Source organism: Centruroides sculpturatus, unplaced genomic scaffold (genome assembly GCF_000671375.1).
Source record: "Centruroides sculpturatus isolate CEXI.00-Female unplaced genomic scaffold, Cexi_2.0 scaffold720, whole genome shotgun sequence".
Lineage (NCBI taxonomy): Eukaryota > Metazoa > Arthropoda > Arachnida > Scorpiones > Buthidae > Centruroides > Centruroides sculpturatus.
This window is the reverse complement of record NW_019385122.1, coordinates 330,720-351,653: the sequence shown is the minus strand read 5'-3', so window position 1 is coordinate 351,653 and position 20,934 is coordinate 330,720. Positions and strand designations below refer to the sequence as shown.

Sequence of the window (20,934 nt, the reverse complement as noted above, 5' to 3'; positions counted from 1 at the left end):
CTATTATTTTTTTATATAAAAGAAATTTGGCCTGTTGTTAATCCAGAACTGAAAATCTATTTGACTTCAGAAAGGAAGAAAACACTCTATTTACAAGATTTAATTATAAAACAAATAATTTTTAGAAAAGCATAACTGTAGTAAATTTGTCCCTTAATAAATATCCTATAATATTAAAGTCATAATCATATAGAAAACCAGATAAAGGAAGTCACTGGTCTGTCCTTGCATAAACTGACAAACACAATAGTGGCTAGAAAATTTTGGAGATAACTAATCCATCAGGTCACCAGGAGTCAGTGCCGACTCAATGACACCTAAACAACTTATTAATTCAGTAACACCCCGCTTAACGCGGGGGATGTGTTCCTAGACAACAAAGCGCTAAGCGAAACAGAGTTAAACGAGGTCATTTTAACATAGAATAAATAGAGTAGGGAACAAGCAACCAAAAATAAACAAATTTTACTTTAATTTTAAGTTATTTTTATATTAATTTATAAATTAATATATGTTAAATAACACAAACACAATGCACACAGAAATGTAAGGTTCATTTTTTGTGACAAAGGTCCTGACTTTTCTGAAATTCTTATTTTTTTGCAATAAAGTCGTGAAGTTTCATTTGTTGCTTTTTTCTTTCCTTAAGCAAATGTCGGTAGCAGAAGATCACATCCAAAACGTCTTGTTTTGCTTTTGCACTCTTTTAAAAATCTGGATCATTTGCTACAATTTGATCAATGATTTTGGCAAACTTTTACTAAGGAAATCTGTAGAGAAATTTTTTTGGGTTCTTTGTTTTCAGAACATCTGTTTTCCAGTTCTACATGGATTCCATGTTCTGCCAGTTCTTGATGGTCATCGTTGGTAAGGCTCTCATCAATATCTTGTTTGTCTATATCTCCTAGTCTTGCTATATCAATTAGGTTGAGTTTGGTCAACCTAACGATACAGCGATAGGCTCTTCTCGTTGAGAATTCTTGGATACCTTCGGCCATAACTTCTTCCACACTTCATTTGTGCATTTATCAGTTAATTCTTGCCAAGCAAAGTCTATATTTCCTATGGCATCCATGATGTTATATTTTTTCCAAAATTGCACCAAACAAACATAGATTTAAAGAAAGTACACCTTTTTGCCACCTTTTGCTGATTGGTTTGTGTTTGCAAATAATCTATTATATATGAATCAATAAAATGCCACAATAATTTAAATCAGCGTAAATTTTGAGCTTTTTTAAAGCTATGAGCAGACCGTGTTATATCGAATTAGTGTTAAGCAGGGTCTTACTGTATATTAATTAATGAACTGAAAGAAAAGTTAATCAGGAATTATTTTTTGTTGTGCAATCAAGATTATTAAAATTAAAATTAATAAATAATAAATGATACAGTTTAAATTATAATTATTTGTGATTTTTTGTGTTTTGTTTTAATTTTTAGACTACTTCATTAACACCAGTTCTCAAACTAAGGGTGTGAAGGTTAATTGTAAAGAGTTCAAAAAAAAGTTAAAATATCAAATAATAAAATCAATTTTAGTTTCAAAAATGCTTTTATCAATGTTCTTGCAGTCATAAGACAATATAACACAGCAATTTTAAAATTTCAAAATGCTTTAAAATTTAACTATGACAACTGATATACCAAAATAGGGAATCTGTCAGATTTCCTTCAATGGTCCATCCCTGGTGTTTTGCAATGCTTGTATGACGTATTTTATAATTATTCTTCATATAAGCAATTAATGTTAGTTTTAAAATTTTAGATTCTTTTTAGATTCATTTAAAATATGATCTTACAATGCAAAAAATAATAATCAGTCAGTCTTATTACAATAAAAAATCAAAATTAATTCACTAGATATGTTTGCATAAAGGCTTAAAAAACCATATATAATAAATATTATATAAAAAAATATAATTAGTCTCTAACTATACAAATGGACAAACTTAGTGAACAGCATTAGTAGAAGAGAGATGTAAATAATATACAAGTAACTTTCAGTTGCTATTATAAAATTTTTCATACAGCATATGTGTCTTTGCTACAAAATTTATTTAACTTTACCTTAGTATGTCAATAAATTCTTTATACTTGATATAAATTATGCATTTAAGGGAAAATCTTGTATTTCTATGTTTCTGATTTTTGTATGCTTTCCTTTTAAATAAAATCTCATAACAGATGGTGCTGCACACAATTTTTAACTCTTGCCAGGAGAGTTATGCAACTTGTTGCTGGTTTTTTTTATTTGCTAATCACATCCTTCACATAAAGCATGTTAATTCTTAATAAAATCATCAAGTAATAGACAATTTCACTTTGAAATAAACAATATATCTAAGATAAACCTAAGATAAATTTATAAAAATTATCCTTTGTCAATAACTATCAATATTAATTTTAGAACATAAGATTTGTCATATATTCAATGTTATGTTCAACATGCAATCAAAAATTCCATTTAAATCATTTAAAATGACAAACTAACCAATTTCTTTGTGACTATTGTTGTGTATGTCATCAAGATACATTTATGTCATGTCATATTGTAAAAAAAATCTTAGCCAAAAAGGAATAAAAAAAAGAAAGGATTGCAGATTCATTCCTGTAGCTTAGTTACAATATTAAATTTGTCAATATAACTTTAATAATTTTAGCAAACATAAGCATTTATATAAATATATACTATCATTTTTAAAATAATGTATATGTTACTGCGAATGACCGATATCTAGCGAATGTCAACATTCTCTGGTGAATGTCAGCATTCACAAAGTTGTTTTGTGTATGTACGAAATATTTGCTAAGTATCATTATTTCTCACTTACACTGGCAAATGTTCACATTCAGCATGCACTGATGATGAATGTTGAATAAAAATATTTTTATTACGTTAAGACAAAAATGCAACTTTTTAATATGTCAAAATAGGAGAAAGCTTAAGTAACAGCACATGTAAATAAACTGTTGAACCTAAAATGAACAGTATATTCTAAATCATTAAAGAAAATAATACAATAATAAACTTACATATAAATTATGTGATTAACATTATACAATCTTATTTATTTCAACAACTTAAACTGTTATGGCATTTTAAATTGCACAAGCGTCCCTTGCATTTACAACTGATTTTATTCATGGAACACTTCTTTTTGCAATGACAGAGTGTATAGCCTTGCCCTCTACTTTTCAAATTAGCTGCAGCTGCTTCTCTCAGTAATATTTCTTGAGAAGAAATCTCATATATGGAAAGTAACTTTTCTTTATGAATTATAAGCTGATTATGGGTATAAAGCTGCTTGAGGTACCATTTTTGTTTGCTAATTTATAAAAGTTGGAGTCTTCTATTCCAACAACCACCAACATATTTTGGGCATCTGTACAGACACAGTCAACACCAGGGACTTGTATTTGTATAGTATCACCAATTTGAGCAGAAGGAAACAGCGAAGAATTTGGTGACAGAGTATTGCCTCTCTGTCAACATCAGGCTTCTCGGGTGTCATTTCAACCTCCACCAAAGCTTATCTGTGCTTGTCGACATACACTGGAGATTGTTCAAATGTATAATAATATAACCAAATATTCGGTCTTTCATCGATGTACAGTTGACCCCCTATAACACGGTAGATACGTTCCTGTTTTTATGAATCCAGCTTTTAGGAGTGCAGCCAATCAGAGCCCAGCATGCATGCAGTTTATGGACTACTGCTGTTTGAAAGGTTTCTTCCATAAAATTAATCGATTCTAGACTAATTCGACTCAACATTTCCAAAATATGTATAATTTTTTGGGAATAATCCATATAAACTATGCTATAAACAAAAAATTGTAGGATTACTTACTGAGCATGCACTGTTTACCATTGCTAAGGCTTGTTTTTGTCGTGGAGATTGTCATCGAATGGCGCTCGTGTGCTTCCTGATAAATTATTTTTTTTGTGAAAAATTTGCTGAATTTTAGAGACATCATTAATATAAATATAATTTTTATGGACGTTAAATAATAAATGGTTTTTGGTAGGTCCGCTGCTCGTTTAAACTCAACAGTTTGTGCAATCCTGTCGCAACATGAGTCAGCGATGATGTTTTACCGAATTATAGGAGGTTTTTTTAGTATGTTTGTACGAATACTGTCGCAATTTTTTCCCCATGATATAGGAATCCGAACTATAGGAACTTGTGTTATAGGGGGGGTCGACTGTATTTTGTATGTGTCGACATTCTCTAATTTCAGTCTTTCACAGTAACATATACTTTTTATGGACGTTAAATAATAAATGGTTTTTGGTAGGTCCGCTGCTTGTTTAAACTCAACGGTTTGTGCAATCCTGTCGCAACATGAGTCAGCGATGATGTTTTACCGAATTATATGAGGTTTTTTTAGTATGTTTGTACGAATACTGTCGCAATTTTTTCCCCATGATATAGGAATCCGAACTATAGGAACTTGTGTTATAGGGGGGGGTCGACTGTATTTTGTATGTGTCGACATTCTCTAATTTCAGTCTTTCACAGTAACATATACATAATATTAAATTATTATTAAAAAAGTATAAATAGTCTCAAAGTAACCATTAGAACAAATAAATTATTAAATTATCAGCTCTTATTGCACAATATAACAAGTTTTAAAATAAAAATTTAAACCAAAAATCATTAATTAAAATAAATGAAATATTCATACCATAATAAAATTACAAATATTTGATATAATATCTATTGCACATATCAAATTAAGATATAATCTTTAATTATTTTTCAATAACAATAAATTTCCAAGTCTTCTATGCTCAAATAGTGTTTTTTTTTAATGATAGTTTGCTAANTGGCGGGACTGGAAAGGAATCATCTACTATGAGCTGCTTCCATATGGCCAAACACTAAATTCGGACCTCTACTGTCAACAATTGGACCGTTTGAAGCTAGCGATTGATCAGAAGCAGCCAGAATTGGCTAACAGAAGAGGTGTTGTACTTCTTCACAACAACGCCAGGCCACACACATCTATAGTGACTCGCCAGAAATTCCAGGAGCTTGGTTGGGAAGTTTTGATGCATCCACCTTATAGTCCAGACCTGGCACCAAGCGATTACCATCTTTTTTTATCATTACAAAATTTCCTCGGTGATAAGAAATTGGCATCAAGAGAGGATTGCGAAAATCACTTAGTCAAGTTTTTCGCCAATAGGGAGCAGGGCTTCTAAGAGAGAGGAATTATGAAGTTACCTTTAAAATGGCAACAAATTATAAAACAAAACGGTGCATATTTGATCCAAGTCGAACAACCGAAACCATGTTAAATAAAGACTTGAAATGAACGTAAAAATAATGGATTTCTTTTTCCCCAACCTAATATATACTAAGTGGGTTACAGTTATATGCCTTTTCAATGTCAGTGTTGATAAAACCAGAATTTCCATTAATTGTAATCTTATTTACTTATTCTGAAGTGTTATCTATATAAACAGGTTCCAAAATGATTACAAGAAGTTTTCACTGTATATGTACGCTAATTAAAAGAAAATAAGTAGCATTAGTACATTTAAAGTTGAAATTCTTATTTAACTAATTAATTTAATAACTTGGTCAATTTCCATTCTATTCATAATAAGATAGGTATGATTAACTAATTTTTGGAAGATAAAGGATGATTGCATACAATCCAGACTCAATTACAGATCATGAATACAAATAAACATGTCTATTACTTTCTAATCACAAAACAACTGAAAATATATAAAATATTTAGTACATAAACAAAATTTTATAAATTGTATTTATGAGACTAAAAAAATTATAGATAAATTAACAAGAAATATTTAATCATGTTAAAGTTTATGTGACAAATATGTTAATTTTAATATTTAGAAATAATTACAGATTGCATCTAAATACTATAAAGTTATAAAAAATATTGTTCTATAATAAACAAAATTTATAACTGGACTGCAATTGAAAAAATTGTAGACCTATAAATTCCCACTGTCATCCATCTGGCCGTCCTTCCTTAATCTTGAGAATGGTGTTAGATAGATGAAAGTTAAGATCAGATATGGAAAGCTTAGGAGGAGGCAGCACCTATTAACTGTATATGAACTTCTGGTCTAGACTAGTATTGCACATATCAAATTAAGATATAATCTTTAATTATTTTTCAATAACAATAAATTTCCAAGTCTTCTATGCTCAAATAGTGTTTTTTTTTAATGATAGTTTGCTAACTCATTGTTTATGTTCTCCACCATATTAAAGATTATAACTTCAAAATCAGTTGAAACATCATTTTTTCTTCTCTAATCATTGAATTGATGATTTGAAGCATTCATCTTATTAAAATATCCACTCTTTGATATCAACATCTGAATGAGAATGTAGTAGTTAGATTTCTTCTCTGAAAAGATTACTATCATCTTATGTACTGTACCTTGTTTATAATATGCTTTGTTTTTTGAACTACTCACTCTTTCTTAAACATTTTAGTTAGTTTATATTTAAAGCATTATTTTCTTATACATTAATACATTTAATTTCTGGACAGTTATCATTTGTGTATTTATCAATGAATCATTGACTATTTCAATGTTTTCTCAATTCTCAGTCCAGGGCCTAGTGCAGATAGCAGAAATTTTTTTAATATCTACAAAAATTAAAATAGCAGTTTTTTGATGAAATATTAAGAAAATTTAGTTAATAGATATTTTTAATTCTAGTAATGAGTAAATAAATTGATTAGCTGATAATTCCACTTTGTCTCAGAGTCATTTCTTTAGCTTTAAGAACTGAAAAATTACCTAATAAGGAAAAATAGGCCGATTTATATTTATTGTGTAAAACAAATTATTTATTTTAAAAAACTGTATTTATGATTTAGTTACTAAGTTAGTTTATCTTGATGAATACAGAACTGAATAAATAAAATATTTATCATCACCTGCTTCTAATCAAAATTTGAAAAATCTGTCAGTATGCAATGCATTTTGGATTGAGAATTACCTGAAACTGGATTTGTCCAGTTGATATCAATTCTTTGTTTTTAAACTATACAGAAATTTTAACACCGGAATAGATAAATTACCCAAGTTCACTGCCTGTAACCGGCGTTCTTCTTCTCCAATACAGAGGACTTTGCAAACGTTTTCGAACCTAATGTGGTTCTTCTTCAGGCTCTATGGAATTCCTATATGAATTCTAATTTCCAGAATTAACCGTTGTTTTGGAAAATTTTTTTGGAATGTTGTCACATGTGACCGATGGCGTCATTGTAGACTTGCGCATTATCCGTATGTTGTTACTTTAGAGTTTTATTGAGGAAGGCTTCCCATGCTGTTGATATTTTCATTTCTTTGTTTTTGGTAATCAAACAATTATTTTTATAGCTTTTTGTTTTCATCCATTTAGTTTTTCATATCTAATTTTCATTTTTCTTAACATATTTTGAATAGTAATTCCAATAGACTCTCTTATTAATACTACAGTATTAAAATACATAATTGTTTTTTTTTTCAATATAAATAACACTATAAAAAATACTTCAAATTTTATATTCTAAACTATAATAATAAACCAAACTACTTTGCATAGTAATCAATGTAAATTTTTATTGAACATCTTACTTTGAATTTTTATCTAAATTTCTGCTATTACATTTATAATTCCTGTCAGTACCTTTTGCTTTAAATTTGCCATTGTTTTCATTAATACATTATATAATTTTTGTAATGACAATTCTGTAAATGCTCTGAGTATAACATCAATAATTTTATAATACAATTATAAATAATGATCAAACTTTAAAACTTTTTATCAGGGGTGGTAAACCTCTGGCACATCAGAGAAATCATACGACTGGTAATGTACCATACTATTTTGAATTATTACCTTTCTTTTCAATCATCCTTTTTACATTTATTCTAATTAAAGCATATTCATTTCATTTCTTTGAATATCATTATTCAAAGTTTAAAATTTCAGCACAAATGTTTTTCAAAGATATTTATACCATGTAGTAAGAATACTTTTGCCATCTATGGTTATTATATTTACATATAAAAGCTTTCTTTTTTTATACTATCAGCTTCAATACCTATCACTCTGATAATACGTAATCATTATCACATCAGTTACCATCACTTCTTCACAGTACAATAGTTTAAATACTGGCATTTATTACTTATTATATACTAAGTGGGTTACAGTTATATGCCTTTTCAATGTCAGTGTTGATAAAACCAGAATTTCCATTAATTGTAATCTTATTTACTTATTCTGAAGTGTTATCTATATAAACAGGTTCCAAAATGATTACAAGAAGTTTTCACTGTATATGTACGCTAATTAAAAGAAAATAAGTAGCATTAGTACATTTAAAGTTGAAATTCTTATTTAACTAATTAATTTAATAACTTGGTCAATTTCCATTCTATTCATAATAAGATAGGTATGATTAACTAATTTTTGGAAGATAAAGGATGATTGCATACAATCCAGACTCAATTACAGATCATGAATACAAATAAACATGTCTATTACTTTCTAATCACAAAACAACTGAAAATATATAAAATATTTAGTACATAAACAAAATTTTATAAATTTTCAACTTCTAGAAGAAATTTTGTCAAACTTTTATAAATCTTTCAAAATTAATAGCAGCATAATTTTTTTACTGTTTTTGTCCNATTAAGAAATGAATTTATGTAAATATTCATATATATATAATTATAAACTTTCTTTGTCTTTTAACACATTTTTGATCTGAAATTTAATTAAGACTATTTACAAAAATTATAACTTTTTTGAGACTTTTCTTTATCCTTCAATTGAAGATATCCTGGGTTATCATCATGTATGATTTTATACATTTTTGATCTCTTTAAAAATAGTCAAACGATTTTATAGTATTGAAATAGTGAAGAAGCATTATTTAATTTATTCACAAAAGTTTTCTTGCTGTAGAAGTTGTATAAATTATGTACAATTAGAATTTATATATTTAAATAATCATATTTTTAATTTATTTTATTTAAAATATATGTTCTCCATCTCAAATTATTAGTGTTTTGTTGCTATACTTCATAGTTTTCCTAATAATGACAGAGTCGTGCTGATCATCTATGGGTACATTTGTAAAGTTAAATGAGTTAAACATGTTAGTAATGAATCAGTCAAAAAGTAGTAGTCTTGCTCAGTGTTCATGCTCTGCAGTGATGACATTTTGAATGAAACTCTAATGAAGTTCATGAAGGAAAGAGTTAGTTTACTTCGTTAAGAAAATGGCACCCAATGATATTATTGTTTCTAAATCTACTCGAGTGTTTAAATTGTGAATTAAAAGGTGAAATGATAAAAATAACTGTTTATTTTTATAATTTCACCAAAGCAATTTAAGAAAAATATTTCGGATAAGGCTGCACTAGTAATGTTCATATCTTCGATTTTAGAAACATTCATTTAGTTATAAACAAATCGGTCGAAAAGTCTAATGAAATAAGAATAATGATGATGTCATTCTCATTTAACTTGTTTGACTTTACAAATGTACCCTATGTCAGTGGTGCGCAAACTATTTTTACTTCTGACCCCCCCATTTTGTGTAAAATTTTATTGCGACCCTTGGATAGACATTAGAGTCTATCCAAGGGTTCTATTTTATTGTGACCCTTGGATAGACTCTAATGTCTATCCAAGGGTCGCAATAAAATTTTACACAAAATGGGGGGGTCAGAAGTAAAAATAGTTTGCGCACCACTGACATAGGGTACATTTGTAAAGTCAAACAAGTTAAATGAGAATGACATCATCATTATTCTTATTTCATTAGACTTTTCGACCGATTTGTTTATAACTAAATGAATGTTTCTAAAATCGAAGATATGAACATTACTAGTGCAGCCTTATCCGAAATATTTTTCTTAAATTGCTTTGGTGAAATTATAAAAATAAACAGTTATTTTTATCATTTCACCTTTTAATTCACAATTTAAACACTCGAGTAGATTTAGAAACAATAATATCATTGGGTGCCATTTTCTTAACGAAGTAAACTAACTCTTTCCTTCATGAACTTCATTAGAGTTTCATTCAAAATGTCATCACTGCAGAGCATGAACACTGAGCAAGACTACTACTTTTTGACTGATTCATTACTAACATGTTTAACTCATTTAACTTTACAAATGTACCCATAGATGATCAGCACGACTCTGTCATTATTAGGAAAACTATGAAGTATAGCAACAAAACACTAATAATTTGAGATGGAGAACATATATTTTAAATAAAATAAATTAAAAATATGATTATTTAAATATATAAATTCTAATTGTACATAATTTATACAACTTCTACAGCAAGAAAACTTTTGTGAATAAATTAAATAATGCTTCTTCACTATTTCAATACTATAAAATCGTTTGACTATTTTTAAAGAGATCAAAAATGTATAAAATCATACATGATGATAACCCAGGATATCTTCAATTGAAGGATAAAGAAAAGTCTCAAAAAAGTTATAATTTTTGTAAATAGTCTTAATTAAATTTCAGATCAAAAATGTGTTAAAAGACAAAGAAAGTTTATAATTATATATATATGAATATTTACATAAATTCATTTCTTAATTATATTTTTAATAATAATAAAAAAGTTGTAACGCTTTTTTAATATCTGTGAAGAGTTCAGCAAACCTCTCAATATGACTGACCCACTGCAAGTTTTGAAAGTTATAAACCAAATGACAAGAGAAGAGTCTGATAGCCAGGTGAAACCACTCATAAAAGTTTATGAGTATCTGACCTAGTATCTCTTATTGCTGTTATTCATGGTGGCTCAAGGCCATAGCGGCTTAAAACATGAATCATAGCTTGAGGTTACTTTTTGTATTCACCACTACATAATTCCAGGCTTGAGTCACCAAAAGTGAGCAGAGATTTAAGTCTCTGGTAATGGTCACTTAAACCTTGGCTCATTTTCAGCTTGTCATTTAACATATGTGTAGATAAAATCTAATGGAGTAAACAAGGCAAAAAACAGATTTGAGACAAATTTTTAATGTTACACAAATAAGTAATAATGATAATATGTATATGCAATGATAATGACAACAACCTTGAAAAATATATTCCATCTGGAATCAAGAAAATTTAGATGATGAAATTCAAATAAGTTATAGATTAGGGCTCAAACAAAAATTTGATTCATTGTTTATGGGAGAAATTATCATAGACTTTCCCTTGAAAGTAAAAAAAATACTTTTTTCATCAGAGGAGCAATTATTAATTGTTTTTATTGTTAGTTATATCATTTGTTTTTTGTTTTCTATGTTGTTCTTGTACATTTAAATCAGTTCTAATAATAATTCTTTATTGTAATTAGTAAATGTTTTTATTTTCCATACTATAATTTCCCATGATAGAATAGTTATGATTTCTAAACAAAACACATGCTTATTCCTTTTTGCTTGGCCAGTACTGTACATAGCAAATCCTCATTATCTGTTTTGACCAAGCATGTCAATCCTAACAAAATTCTTTGACTTGAGACAAGAACCAGTTAAGCTTGCATCAAATAAATGTGTTGAATGTGAAAGTATGAAACACAGCTCAGATTGGTTGAATCCTAAATCAAGGGACTCTCATTTTGAGACTCAGTAAATACAGCAGTCAGAGTGGCCTCTATCATCTAAACCAGGGCTTCTTAAACTGTTTTTATTCATGACCCCATTTATGATTGTGATTTTTTTCACGACCCAAAAAATATAAAATCAAGATATATACAAATTTGCAAAAACAATAATGGTGTACTACCACAGTTCATTCTTGTGTTACAATGGAACAGAGACAATTGAATACACTGAAAAGCGACAACACTACACTAGTTCACACTACAATCAGTGTTGCTGAATCGTTGTCTCACTGCACCAGAAGTGACACAAAGCGCAACTCATGAACCTATGCCACAAAGCATGCCATTTTCAAACTCTCACAAATTATTTTCAATATTTTGCATTAAAATCTTGTGATCCCAAGATTTCACTAAGCAACCCCAAATGGGGTCACTACCCATAGTTTAATTAAGAAGCCCTGATCTAAACATCTGGCTGTCAATTTTTTTAGAGAAATGACATGACTAAAATATTTTCAATATACTTAAGAATTCATCTTCAAAAATATTTACATTTTATAACAATCTAAAAATTCAATATTCAAATTCTATTAAAAACTGAACTGAATATTGAATAATAAAATCATATAATTTTAAAACACATTTGAAATTTAAGTTTAACTTTTTTCCATTAATAACAAAATTACTTACTTTCACTTTTTCACCTTTTGAATTCTTTGCTAAATGTTCTTGCCAATTTCTTTCAGCATCATCATACTTATACTTATCAAACCAAACACTCTCTAACAGCAATGGTGAAGCCATTTTTCTCTAGTTTAAAATCTACAAAAAATGAGCAATTACTTATTGTGACATCAACACAACGCCAAGCTGAAATTTTTAATCATATTTTAACTTAAAATAAACTTTCTGTACCTGGTCTCTATTTTCATGTATCTAACTCTGTTCTCGAGAAAGTTTGAACTAAAATCACAACTTAAACCAGTTTAAACCAGAAATTCATACACAGTCAAACCTGTATATAACAAATTCATTAACAAAAAATTTCTTCAGTCCCTTGAATTTTTTGCAAAAATTAATATAAATTAACCTGTATATAGCAGAACCTATCTAATGCAGAAACAGAAAGAAAAATCAAACTATATAACAGAAAAACAGGTATCTTTATGTGATTTAACACAAATTTAGCAAGAAGCTTACAAGCCAAGCATGTATAAATCATAAAAAAAGTCAAAAAGTACACACATGCAATACAGAATAGCAAAATACTTTATTTACATGACTAATTTACAGTAATTTTATTAGGATTTAAACAGGATTTACCTAATTTTATTAACAGTTGTTTTTACTTCACATAAATATGTGATGTAATTAGAAGTTGTGAAATTTAATGTATTATTCCTGATGTGAGATTGTATTCTTTGTTTTGAAGTTTATGTTAAATTTTTTTACATCATGTTTTGTTTGAATAAAATCAAGTTGAAATGTCTGCAAATAAAATGCACTATTGATCTTTGAGAGAAGTTTAAACAACAAACTTAACATAAAAGACTCCGAAGTCTTTCCTGAAGCATAGAAGTGGATTGCATTCAAAAAGTTTATTAAGTACTTAAGAATTATAATATCTAATTGAATTTTTTAGGCTGCTTAATTAATTAATTATATAATTTAGGCTAAAAATAGTCTGTTAGATTACCATTTTGTATTTGATATTAATCAGAAATCATATAATCTGGAAAAACTGACTCAGAGTGGGGCTTGAACAAGTATCTTCTGCATATCATACAGATTCATTTCTTTCAGATTATTCATAATTATTAATTTTTAAATTTAATTTTAATTAATAACAGAATTAATGAAATTGGTAGCCTAAACAGAACCAACAAATCTGGCAATTATATATTTGCATTAATATCAATAAATCAGGCTTGACAATTGTTTAAGAATTAATAAACAAATTTTGAAAATTGCTACGCAAACATTCTGTTGGCAAGAGTATAATAGCATTCTCCCAAGAACGTTTCAGGTAGTACTTAAGTTGTCCACAGAGAAGTTATGTAGCTACACCTCCTGCAGGCACCTATGTCTACATTAAACTGTTCTTGTTAAACAGTTTCTTACAATACCATGTTACCACTCAGCATAAACTGCAACAATTTCTAAATTCAAGTTTTTGTTCTAATTGATAATTTCTATAGAATGACTTTTACATTTTTAAATTTGCCTGCAGTTTCGTTTTTTTTTTTAATTTCTACTATACTTGAAGATGGACTAAAGCCCAAAAAATACTAATATGTAAATTCATATTAAATTTACTCCAGTAAAGTATTTTTGTTTATATTTTTGGATTCTCTCACTTTCTTTTTTTAAATTAGTCTCTTAAATTCAACCACAAATGAAATAGTAATTCTAATAAAGTCAAAATTAGTGCTGTTTTTCTAAAGAAATGACTGCCAGTATGCATGTATGGTAACTAAAAATAAAGTTCTATTTTAAGAAAAATAACTAAAAAAAATCAGAGTTTAACACTATCTATTTTTTAAAATAGATATAGTATTTCTCAAATTTCTTTTATATTTACATCTGCATCTTCTACACTTCTTGTTTTGGATTTAGTGCATGTTGCTAAATTTTGTCCTTTTAGTAACATTTTCACTTTTCCCTTTCAAAATATAGTAAAACCTAGAAAGTCAGACACCTCTTCCTTAGAATTGGCTTTACTGCTTATCTGTTCTTCACTATCTTGAATGATCACAGGCCATGCTAATTTGGTCACAGTCAGTGGTTATCAGTTTACCCTCCTGTATTAAATCAACCAAGTTTGAACATCCAAGACAATATGTAAATGACGTCATATGATACTATGTTAGTAATCAGTGTCACGTGACTACATCCTGAGGAATATCTTATTACAGTACTCTGTACTATATAATTAATAATTAACAAAATTTGTTTTTTCTAATTCAATGTCACGACTTGGTGCATTTATCGACACTTGGCAAATAATTATCATCATCCACTTTTAATTCATACAGATACACATTTCGGGCTTTCGCCCCTCTTCAGTCTGTTACATCGATAGGTTGTATCTTGTGTATACAGTATCTGTCAGGCACCTTCCATACTTCCCACTCCCCTTCCTTCCCTCCCAACTTGATGGCCTCCCCCACATGCCTCGTAACTTGTAATGTCTCACTTCCTCAAGTGCTGCACACAGCCTCGCCTGTGACTGTATAAACATTCTATTTTAATAATTGTAGCCAGTTTTTATGAATGACAATGCTTAGATTCTTGTTAATATTATTTTTGTCTGTAATAATTTCGTAGCTTTCCTTGAATTTTCTTTTGTACCAATTTTTTTCTTTGTGTACTATTATAACATCATTCTTATCTATTTTGCAGTTGTGGATTGTGCAATGTTCGTAAAAAACAGAGTTGATTCTATTATACTTCAGGTCCACAATGTGTTCTTTTAATCTTGTTTCTAATTTTTGTTTTGTTTCTCCAATGTATACTTTTGGCAGTTTGCACGTGCAAGGTATTTTATAGACAACTTCAGTAGTGTTGTATTTGTCTGGTTGTTTATTTATGCCAGGTTCAGCCTTCCGGATTCTTTTTTGCAAGTTGTTATAGATTGGGGCTAGCTTTATATTTATTTTATCAAAACTTTTGTTTACCTGTTCAAAGAAACCACAAATGTAGGGGAAGGGTATGTATCTTACTGTGTTTTTATCTTTGTTTTGTTTATTTTCCAGCCTTTTATTGTTGATTTTTCTTTCCCAGTTATTTATTATTTGTTTTGGATAGCCATTTAATAGGAATTTAGTTCGCAGTTCGTTGAAGTGTTTTTTCTTCTTCTGTAGTGAACTTGTTCTGCTCTCAATATTTTTATACTCCATGATGAATATGTTTTCTTTTATGTATTGCACAACCCACAACTGCAAAATAGATAAGAATGATGTTATAATAGTACAAAAAAAAAAAAAAAATTGGTATAAAAGAAAATTCAAGGAAAGCTACAAAATTATAACAGACAAAAATAATATTAACAAGAATCTAAGCATTGACATTCATGGCTACAATTATTAAAATAGAAGGTTTATACAGTCGCAGGCAAGGCTGTGTGCAGCACTCAGGGAAGTGAGATGTTACAAGTTACTAGACATGCAGGGGAGGCCGTCAAGTCAGGAGAGGAGGGGAGGGAAGGGAAGGTGAGTGGGAAGTATGTAAGGTGCCTGACAGATACTGTACACACAAGATACAACCTATCAATGTAACAGACTGAAGAGGGGCGAAAGCCCGAAACGTGTATCTGTACGAATTAAAAGTGAATGATGAAATTTGCCAAGTGTCGATAAATGTACCAAGTCGTGACATTGAATTAGAAGAAACAAGAAGAAGAAGACACGGTTTTGACAAATAAATAAAAAAATTTGTTTTGTTATTGTTAATTATGAATGTTTAAAAAGTGTGTCAATTTTACCACACACAAGCTCCAGGTCTCAATAGGTTTACTAATTCCTCAAATTTGTTTCACATCGTTTACTTCAAAAAGAGTATCCATCATATAATTGACAAAGGAGTAGGACAGGACCTATGTATAGGCTTATTATGGTTGTGTACAGTTCCCTATGTCAATTGGGCTCATTATCATAGAATTATTTTCATCCAGGTTAGACAACAAAATATCTAAAAGAAACCTAGTTGTGCTGAGTTTCAAGAAAAAGAAGGAAGTTCTGTAATGTCTCACAAAGGGAGAAAGCTGTCAACAACATGCACTTCAATACAGGGTTGTAAAATCTACATTTCCAACATCAGCAATAACAAGGTTATCATCACTGCCACTCGGTAGGGATGGAGAGTTAGAGTCAGAGTTGAGAGTGAAATCTTTTTACAAGAGTCGGAGTCAATTATAAAAAATACCGACTTGAAAGTCATGCATTTTATCACTGACTCCCCATCCCTGCCACTTGGGTTCCCAAGTAGCAGGGATGGGGACAAAACAAGTTAGACACATACAGCATGATGACATCAATAATAAAGACATGGAATTTTTCTAGAACTTGAGGGCAAAAAATATTTCTGTTACAGACTCCATGCTTGAAGTGCCAAGAAGATTGTAAGGAGTTGAAGTCTGATTGTTATTATGCTTTGGGCATTATTTTTAGTTATAGTTATTATCTTTTCATGGTCCTTTTTTTTACTGACAGAAACTCCTAAACCCTCAAAAAGAAAGATAAAAGATATTAATTTGCAATGATAACTGATTCTGTGACACGAACAAATGTAAATAAGGCAGTGCGTAGCTACATGGAGAACCGGATAAAAGAAGATACGTCCATCCAGCAGTGTGGGGTAGTTCCCGACAGCAACTGTTGTAGAAGCGACTTGTCTGGTGTTATTAATAAGCAATCAGCATAAAGAAACATATGCTTTGAGTATTTTTTTTTATTTTTTTAGTAGAGATTTGAATTGATTTTTGACTTGATTTGATCTGATTTAATTTGATATATATAATCAAAGAGTTCCTTTAATTGTTTATTTTTGTTACTTGACTTCATGAATATTTGAAATATATACTAACTCTTTTTATAATTAATCAATTTTGTTATTTATTTTATTACTGCTCAATTTAATAAATATTTATGGATTTGTACTTATAAGTGTTGTTGTTTTGGATTATTATATTTTGTTTCATAAAGTCCAGGCCTCGTACTTAAATTGAACCCCAACTTGTAACTCCACCTTTTGCGTCATGTGGTACATTACAAGATTGCTGAAAGACTTGAGATCAAAGACTTTAAACCAAGTAATAGTTAGCTATAATGATTCCACAGGAGACAACATATTCTTCAGTGTTCTCTGCTGTTCAGAAGCATATGCAAGTATTTCAATTTCCAATGACTGGAAAGCAAAGCTACTGACTTCGATGAAAGATTATGATGCAAAGAACATATTCAACACCAATGAAACTGAATTCTTATACCAACAGCTATTGACACAGTCACTTATACAAAAAGGAGTCACTCATACAAGTAGACAAAACACAAAGGAATGTCTTATAAGTTAGTATGCTTTTTTTTGTTGTAGTTCAGTGAAATAAAATAAAATAACTTACTGGAATGTAATTAAAATAATCAAACCACCTTACTATTTCCAGCAACGTATTTAATAAATTTAAAAACGTTTTCGACTATATTTAATAGTCTTCATCAGTTAAGAACTTTAAAACGGAAAACGAACGTAAAATAGAATGTAAGCTATACAACGGTTTAAAAAACCGTTCTATAGTTCTATTTTACGTTCGTTTTCCGTTTTAAAGTTCTTAACTGATGAAGACTATTAAATATAGTCGAAAACGTTTTTAAATTTATTAAATACGTTGCTGGAAATAGTAAGGTGGTTTGATTATTGTAGTTCAGTGAGTGAAAAACTGAAGCCATTAGTCATTGGCAATGCAAAAGGCAGAACAAAGTTGAGCCTGAACCTCTTCAAGTGACTTGGACATCTAAGCTCTTCAAGGAATGAATTAAGATGTTAACAAGCAAATGAGCATGCCAAATGAAAGATTCTCTCTTATGTCAACAATACAACCAGTATGTCCACTCAAATGTCCACATGCAATTTCTGCCTCCAATCTTGAGAAGTCCATAGGAGTATAAAAGTCAAAGAAACCAATTATGGAATATGCAATAGGCTTAACAGAATATATAGTACAATGTGAATTGCACATTGAAAGTAGTTGGCACAATGGCATTTCTCATGTCTTAAAAGATTTTAGTTGTCTCTAATAAAGTTGAAACCAGTTGATTTTTAGTATCATTTTGAGAAATAATTCCAGAGTTTTTCACATTTAAATTTTACCCAGTTTTTGAGGGTTTTCAAAATTCTAGATACTGACTTCTGGGGGCTATATCTTGCAAAGGATCACATATAGACCATCAGTTTCTTTTGACATTTTTACTCCTATAGCTAGTGTTGCCACCTTTTGAAAATCGCTGACCCAGATGGCAGGTCAGGTTTGTTTGAACAGAAGTTCCTGACGCATGCGCAATGTCATCTTATAATGTAAAGAATAATGTGCATGGCAGTTCTAAATCAGTTACAGTTAGGGACTAGGGACTTGCATAGGAGTAACCTAAATTAAGAAAGAACAGGTACAGATGACTTAGCTCTATTAGATATTGGAGAGATGTGTATGATCGCATGCAAAAAAAAAGTCGACAACTGGTTGCGCGCCACACATTGGCATAAACAGACTAACATGGCAGAATTGCAGATAAGTTTCAGTGAGTGCGAGTTCTTTCACTGTTAAAATAATGTAAATTTGTAAAAATATTTGCAAGAACATTGTTTTATCGTAATTTCACAATTTCTACGAAATTCCCGGACAAAATTAATAGTTCACCTGGACAGTGAGTCAATTCCCGGATGAAAATCGGACGGGTGGTAACACTACCTACAGCTCAGATAAGATCCCAACCAGCTCAAAGCTGCAATTTTACCATTCCTAGATTCAGCTCCTCCTGATTTATTCTCATATAACAATTTGAAACAATGATAGACTCACCAAGTAAACTGTCCAAGATAAACTCGCCCGTAAATCGGATAAAATTTACATATTGCGGTCAAGAGATTAAACCGTAACTTAGACTAAACCATTCTATTAATAGACATACGTTAATGTTTTTCAACTAAGATTTATACGGATTTATATAGTTTTTGCAGATTTTGTATAAAGCGGCTCATATTTTGGTAAACATGTTAAGTGAAGATTTCCTAAATAAGCAATTATCATAAAATATTCTCACTTTAATTCGATATGCTCAACCGGCAGCCAATTGTTTAAAATCTATATTATTACTTTTTAAACGCTTATAAAAAATATTAAATGTATCAGAAGTATATTAAATGCATTGTCATTACCTAAACTAAATATTCAAACACAGAAGAAAAGGAATTCCGATTTTCCCAGGTGCACGCTGCTTTCACAGAAGGACGAAAGCGCCCTCTTTAATATTGTCTAAAAATTAATAATATAAATTATATCTGAAATTTAATATGTACTTTTTTCAAATTATTATTTTGATATTATAAATTAATATTTTAAAAATTAATATCTTTTACCTGCTAATATTAATGTAAATAAATAAAAATAATTTTAGGAACATTTCTATAAAATTTAAAATACAGAGAGAGAGACGTTTCTTGAGATAAATTATTTTATTATAAAAACGTGTAAATTTTTTTAAAATTAAAAATCTGACAATATTTTATATAAAGAACGTTTAGGCACTAATTTTTAAATGTTTTATTTGATTTCAAATGCTATCTTTCTATGTGTATGAATTGATCCCCGACAAATGTAGCCATAGGAAAGTCGGAAAATATCAATAAGTGTAGGTAGAATTGGTCGACTCTCTTCGGTCTACACGCTGGGCTTCCTATTCTATTCTATTCCTATTCGTTGTGTGGGTTAATATAGAGGCTTTTAGCTTTAAGCATTGTTCCCACCGTACGATCCGTTTTAGCCGGCTGAAGCCTACTGCTTGACCATATGCGGGGAATAATGCCTTCCGGGGAGGCATTATTCCCCGCCTTTTAAGGATAACTGGCCACTATTCAGGAGTTACAGAAAACCCGGGAAACTCCATTTGGTCAGCCGTCCTCACGCAGAGCGAATCCAAGACCGAACTCCCAGTGTTCAAAACGGAACCGCTTGGCCACTGGTGGGTCGGCGCCTTCCTAGTAAAGCAATTTCCGCTTTCGTAGGAAACACTTTTGCACTTCAGCTACTCAGTATCGTACTCAGCAGTGCTGCCGTTTCTAGTGTAATTACCCTTTTCTAGGGTAATTTCAACCTCTCAGGGTACCGTTTATACCCCGTTCGCACCGAGCATTTCGATCTAGATTGTGACTAAGGTCGGAGAGCGTTCCGTGGTGCGAACGCTCTCGACCGTTTCAATCTCGACTGAAACGAGGTTCAATCGCGATCGACTGGACAGAGTTCTCGAAACTACATCCAGTCATAACAGAGATCCCACAATCCCACGCGCGCGAGCAAATACAAGATGGCTGCGGAACACGTGTCGGGTTATCGACAGAGAAATAAAAAAGACATCTGGAGAGACGACGACATCTGTCTATTATTAGATGTACGGCAAGAAAAAGTATTTATTTCTAACCAAAACTTCCATTTTGTTTGTTGGTGTTTGTGACTTACCGCGTAGTTACGTCAGTTTTATGATCGCGTGTAATAGCCAGGTTCTTCTCGAGCGGACTGCCTGTGCGAACAGCACGA

The 20,934-nt window shown here is 30.3% G+C and overlaps 1 protein-coding gene across 5 annotated transcripts in view; it reads right to left on the bottom strand.

Moving 5' to 3' along the window:
* LOC111635076 (elongation factor 1-delta-like) overlaps nt 1-19,671 on the bottom strand; it is a 62,159-nt gene extending 42,488 nt beyond the window's left edge. For 2 of the 5 annotated variants that reach the window (XM_023379924.1, XM_023379927.1), the window contains exons 1-2: nt 19,560-19,671; nt 12,324-12,455 (exon numbers count right to left, since the gene is read on the bottom strand). In XM_023379924.1, coding sequence (XP_023235692.1) covers nt 12,324-12,437 — 114 coding nt within the window. In that variant the 5' untranslated portion in view covers nt 12,438-12,455; nt 19,560-19,671. Of the gene's footprint in view, nt 1-12,323; nt 12,456-12,548; nt 12,649-19,559 lie in introns of all 5 variants that reach the window. The other 3 variants (XM_023379925.1, XM_023379928.1, XM_023379926.1) reach the window with 2 other exon arrangements.
* Nucleotides 19,672-20,934: the final 1,263 nt, after the last annotated feature.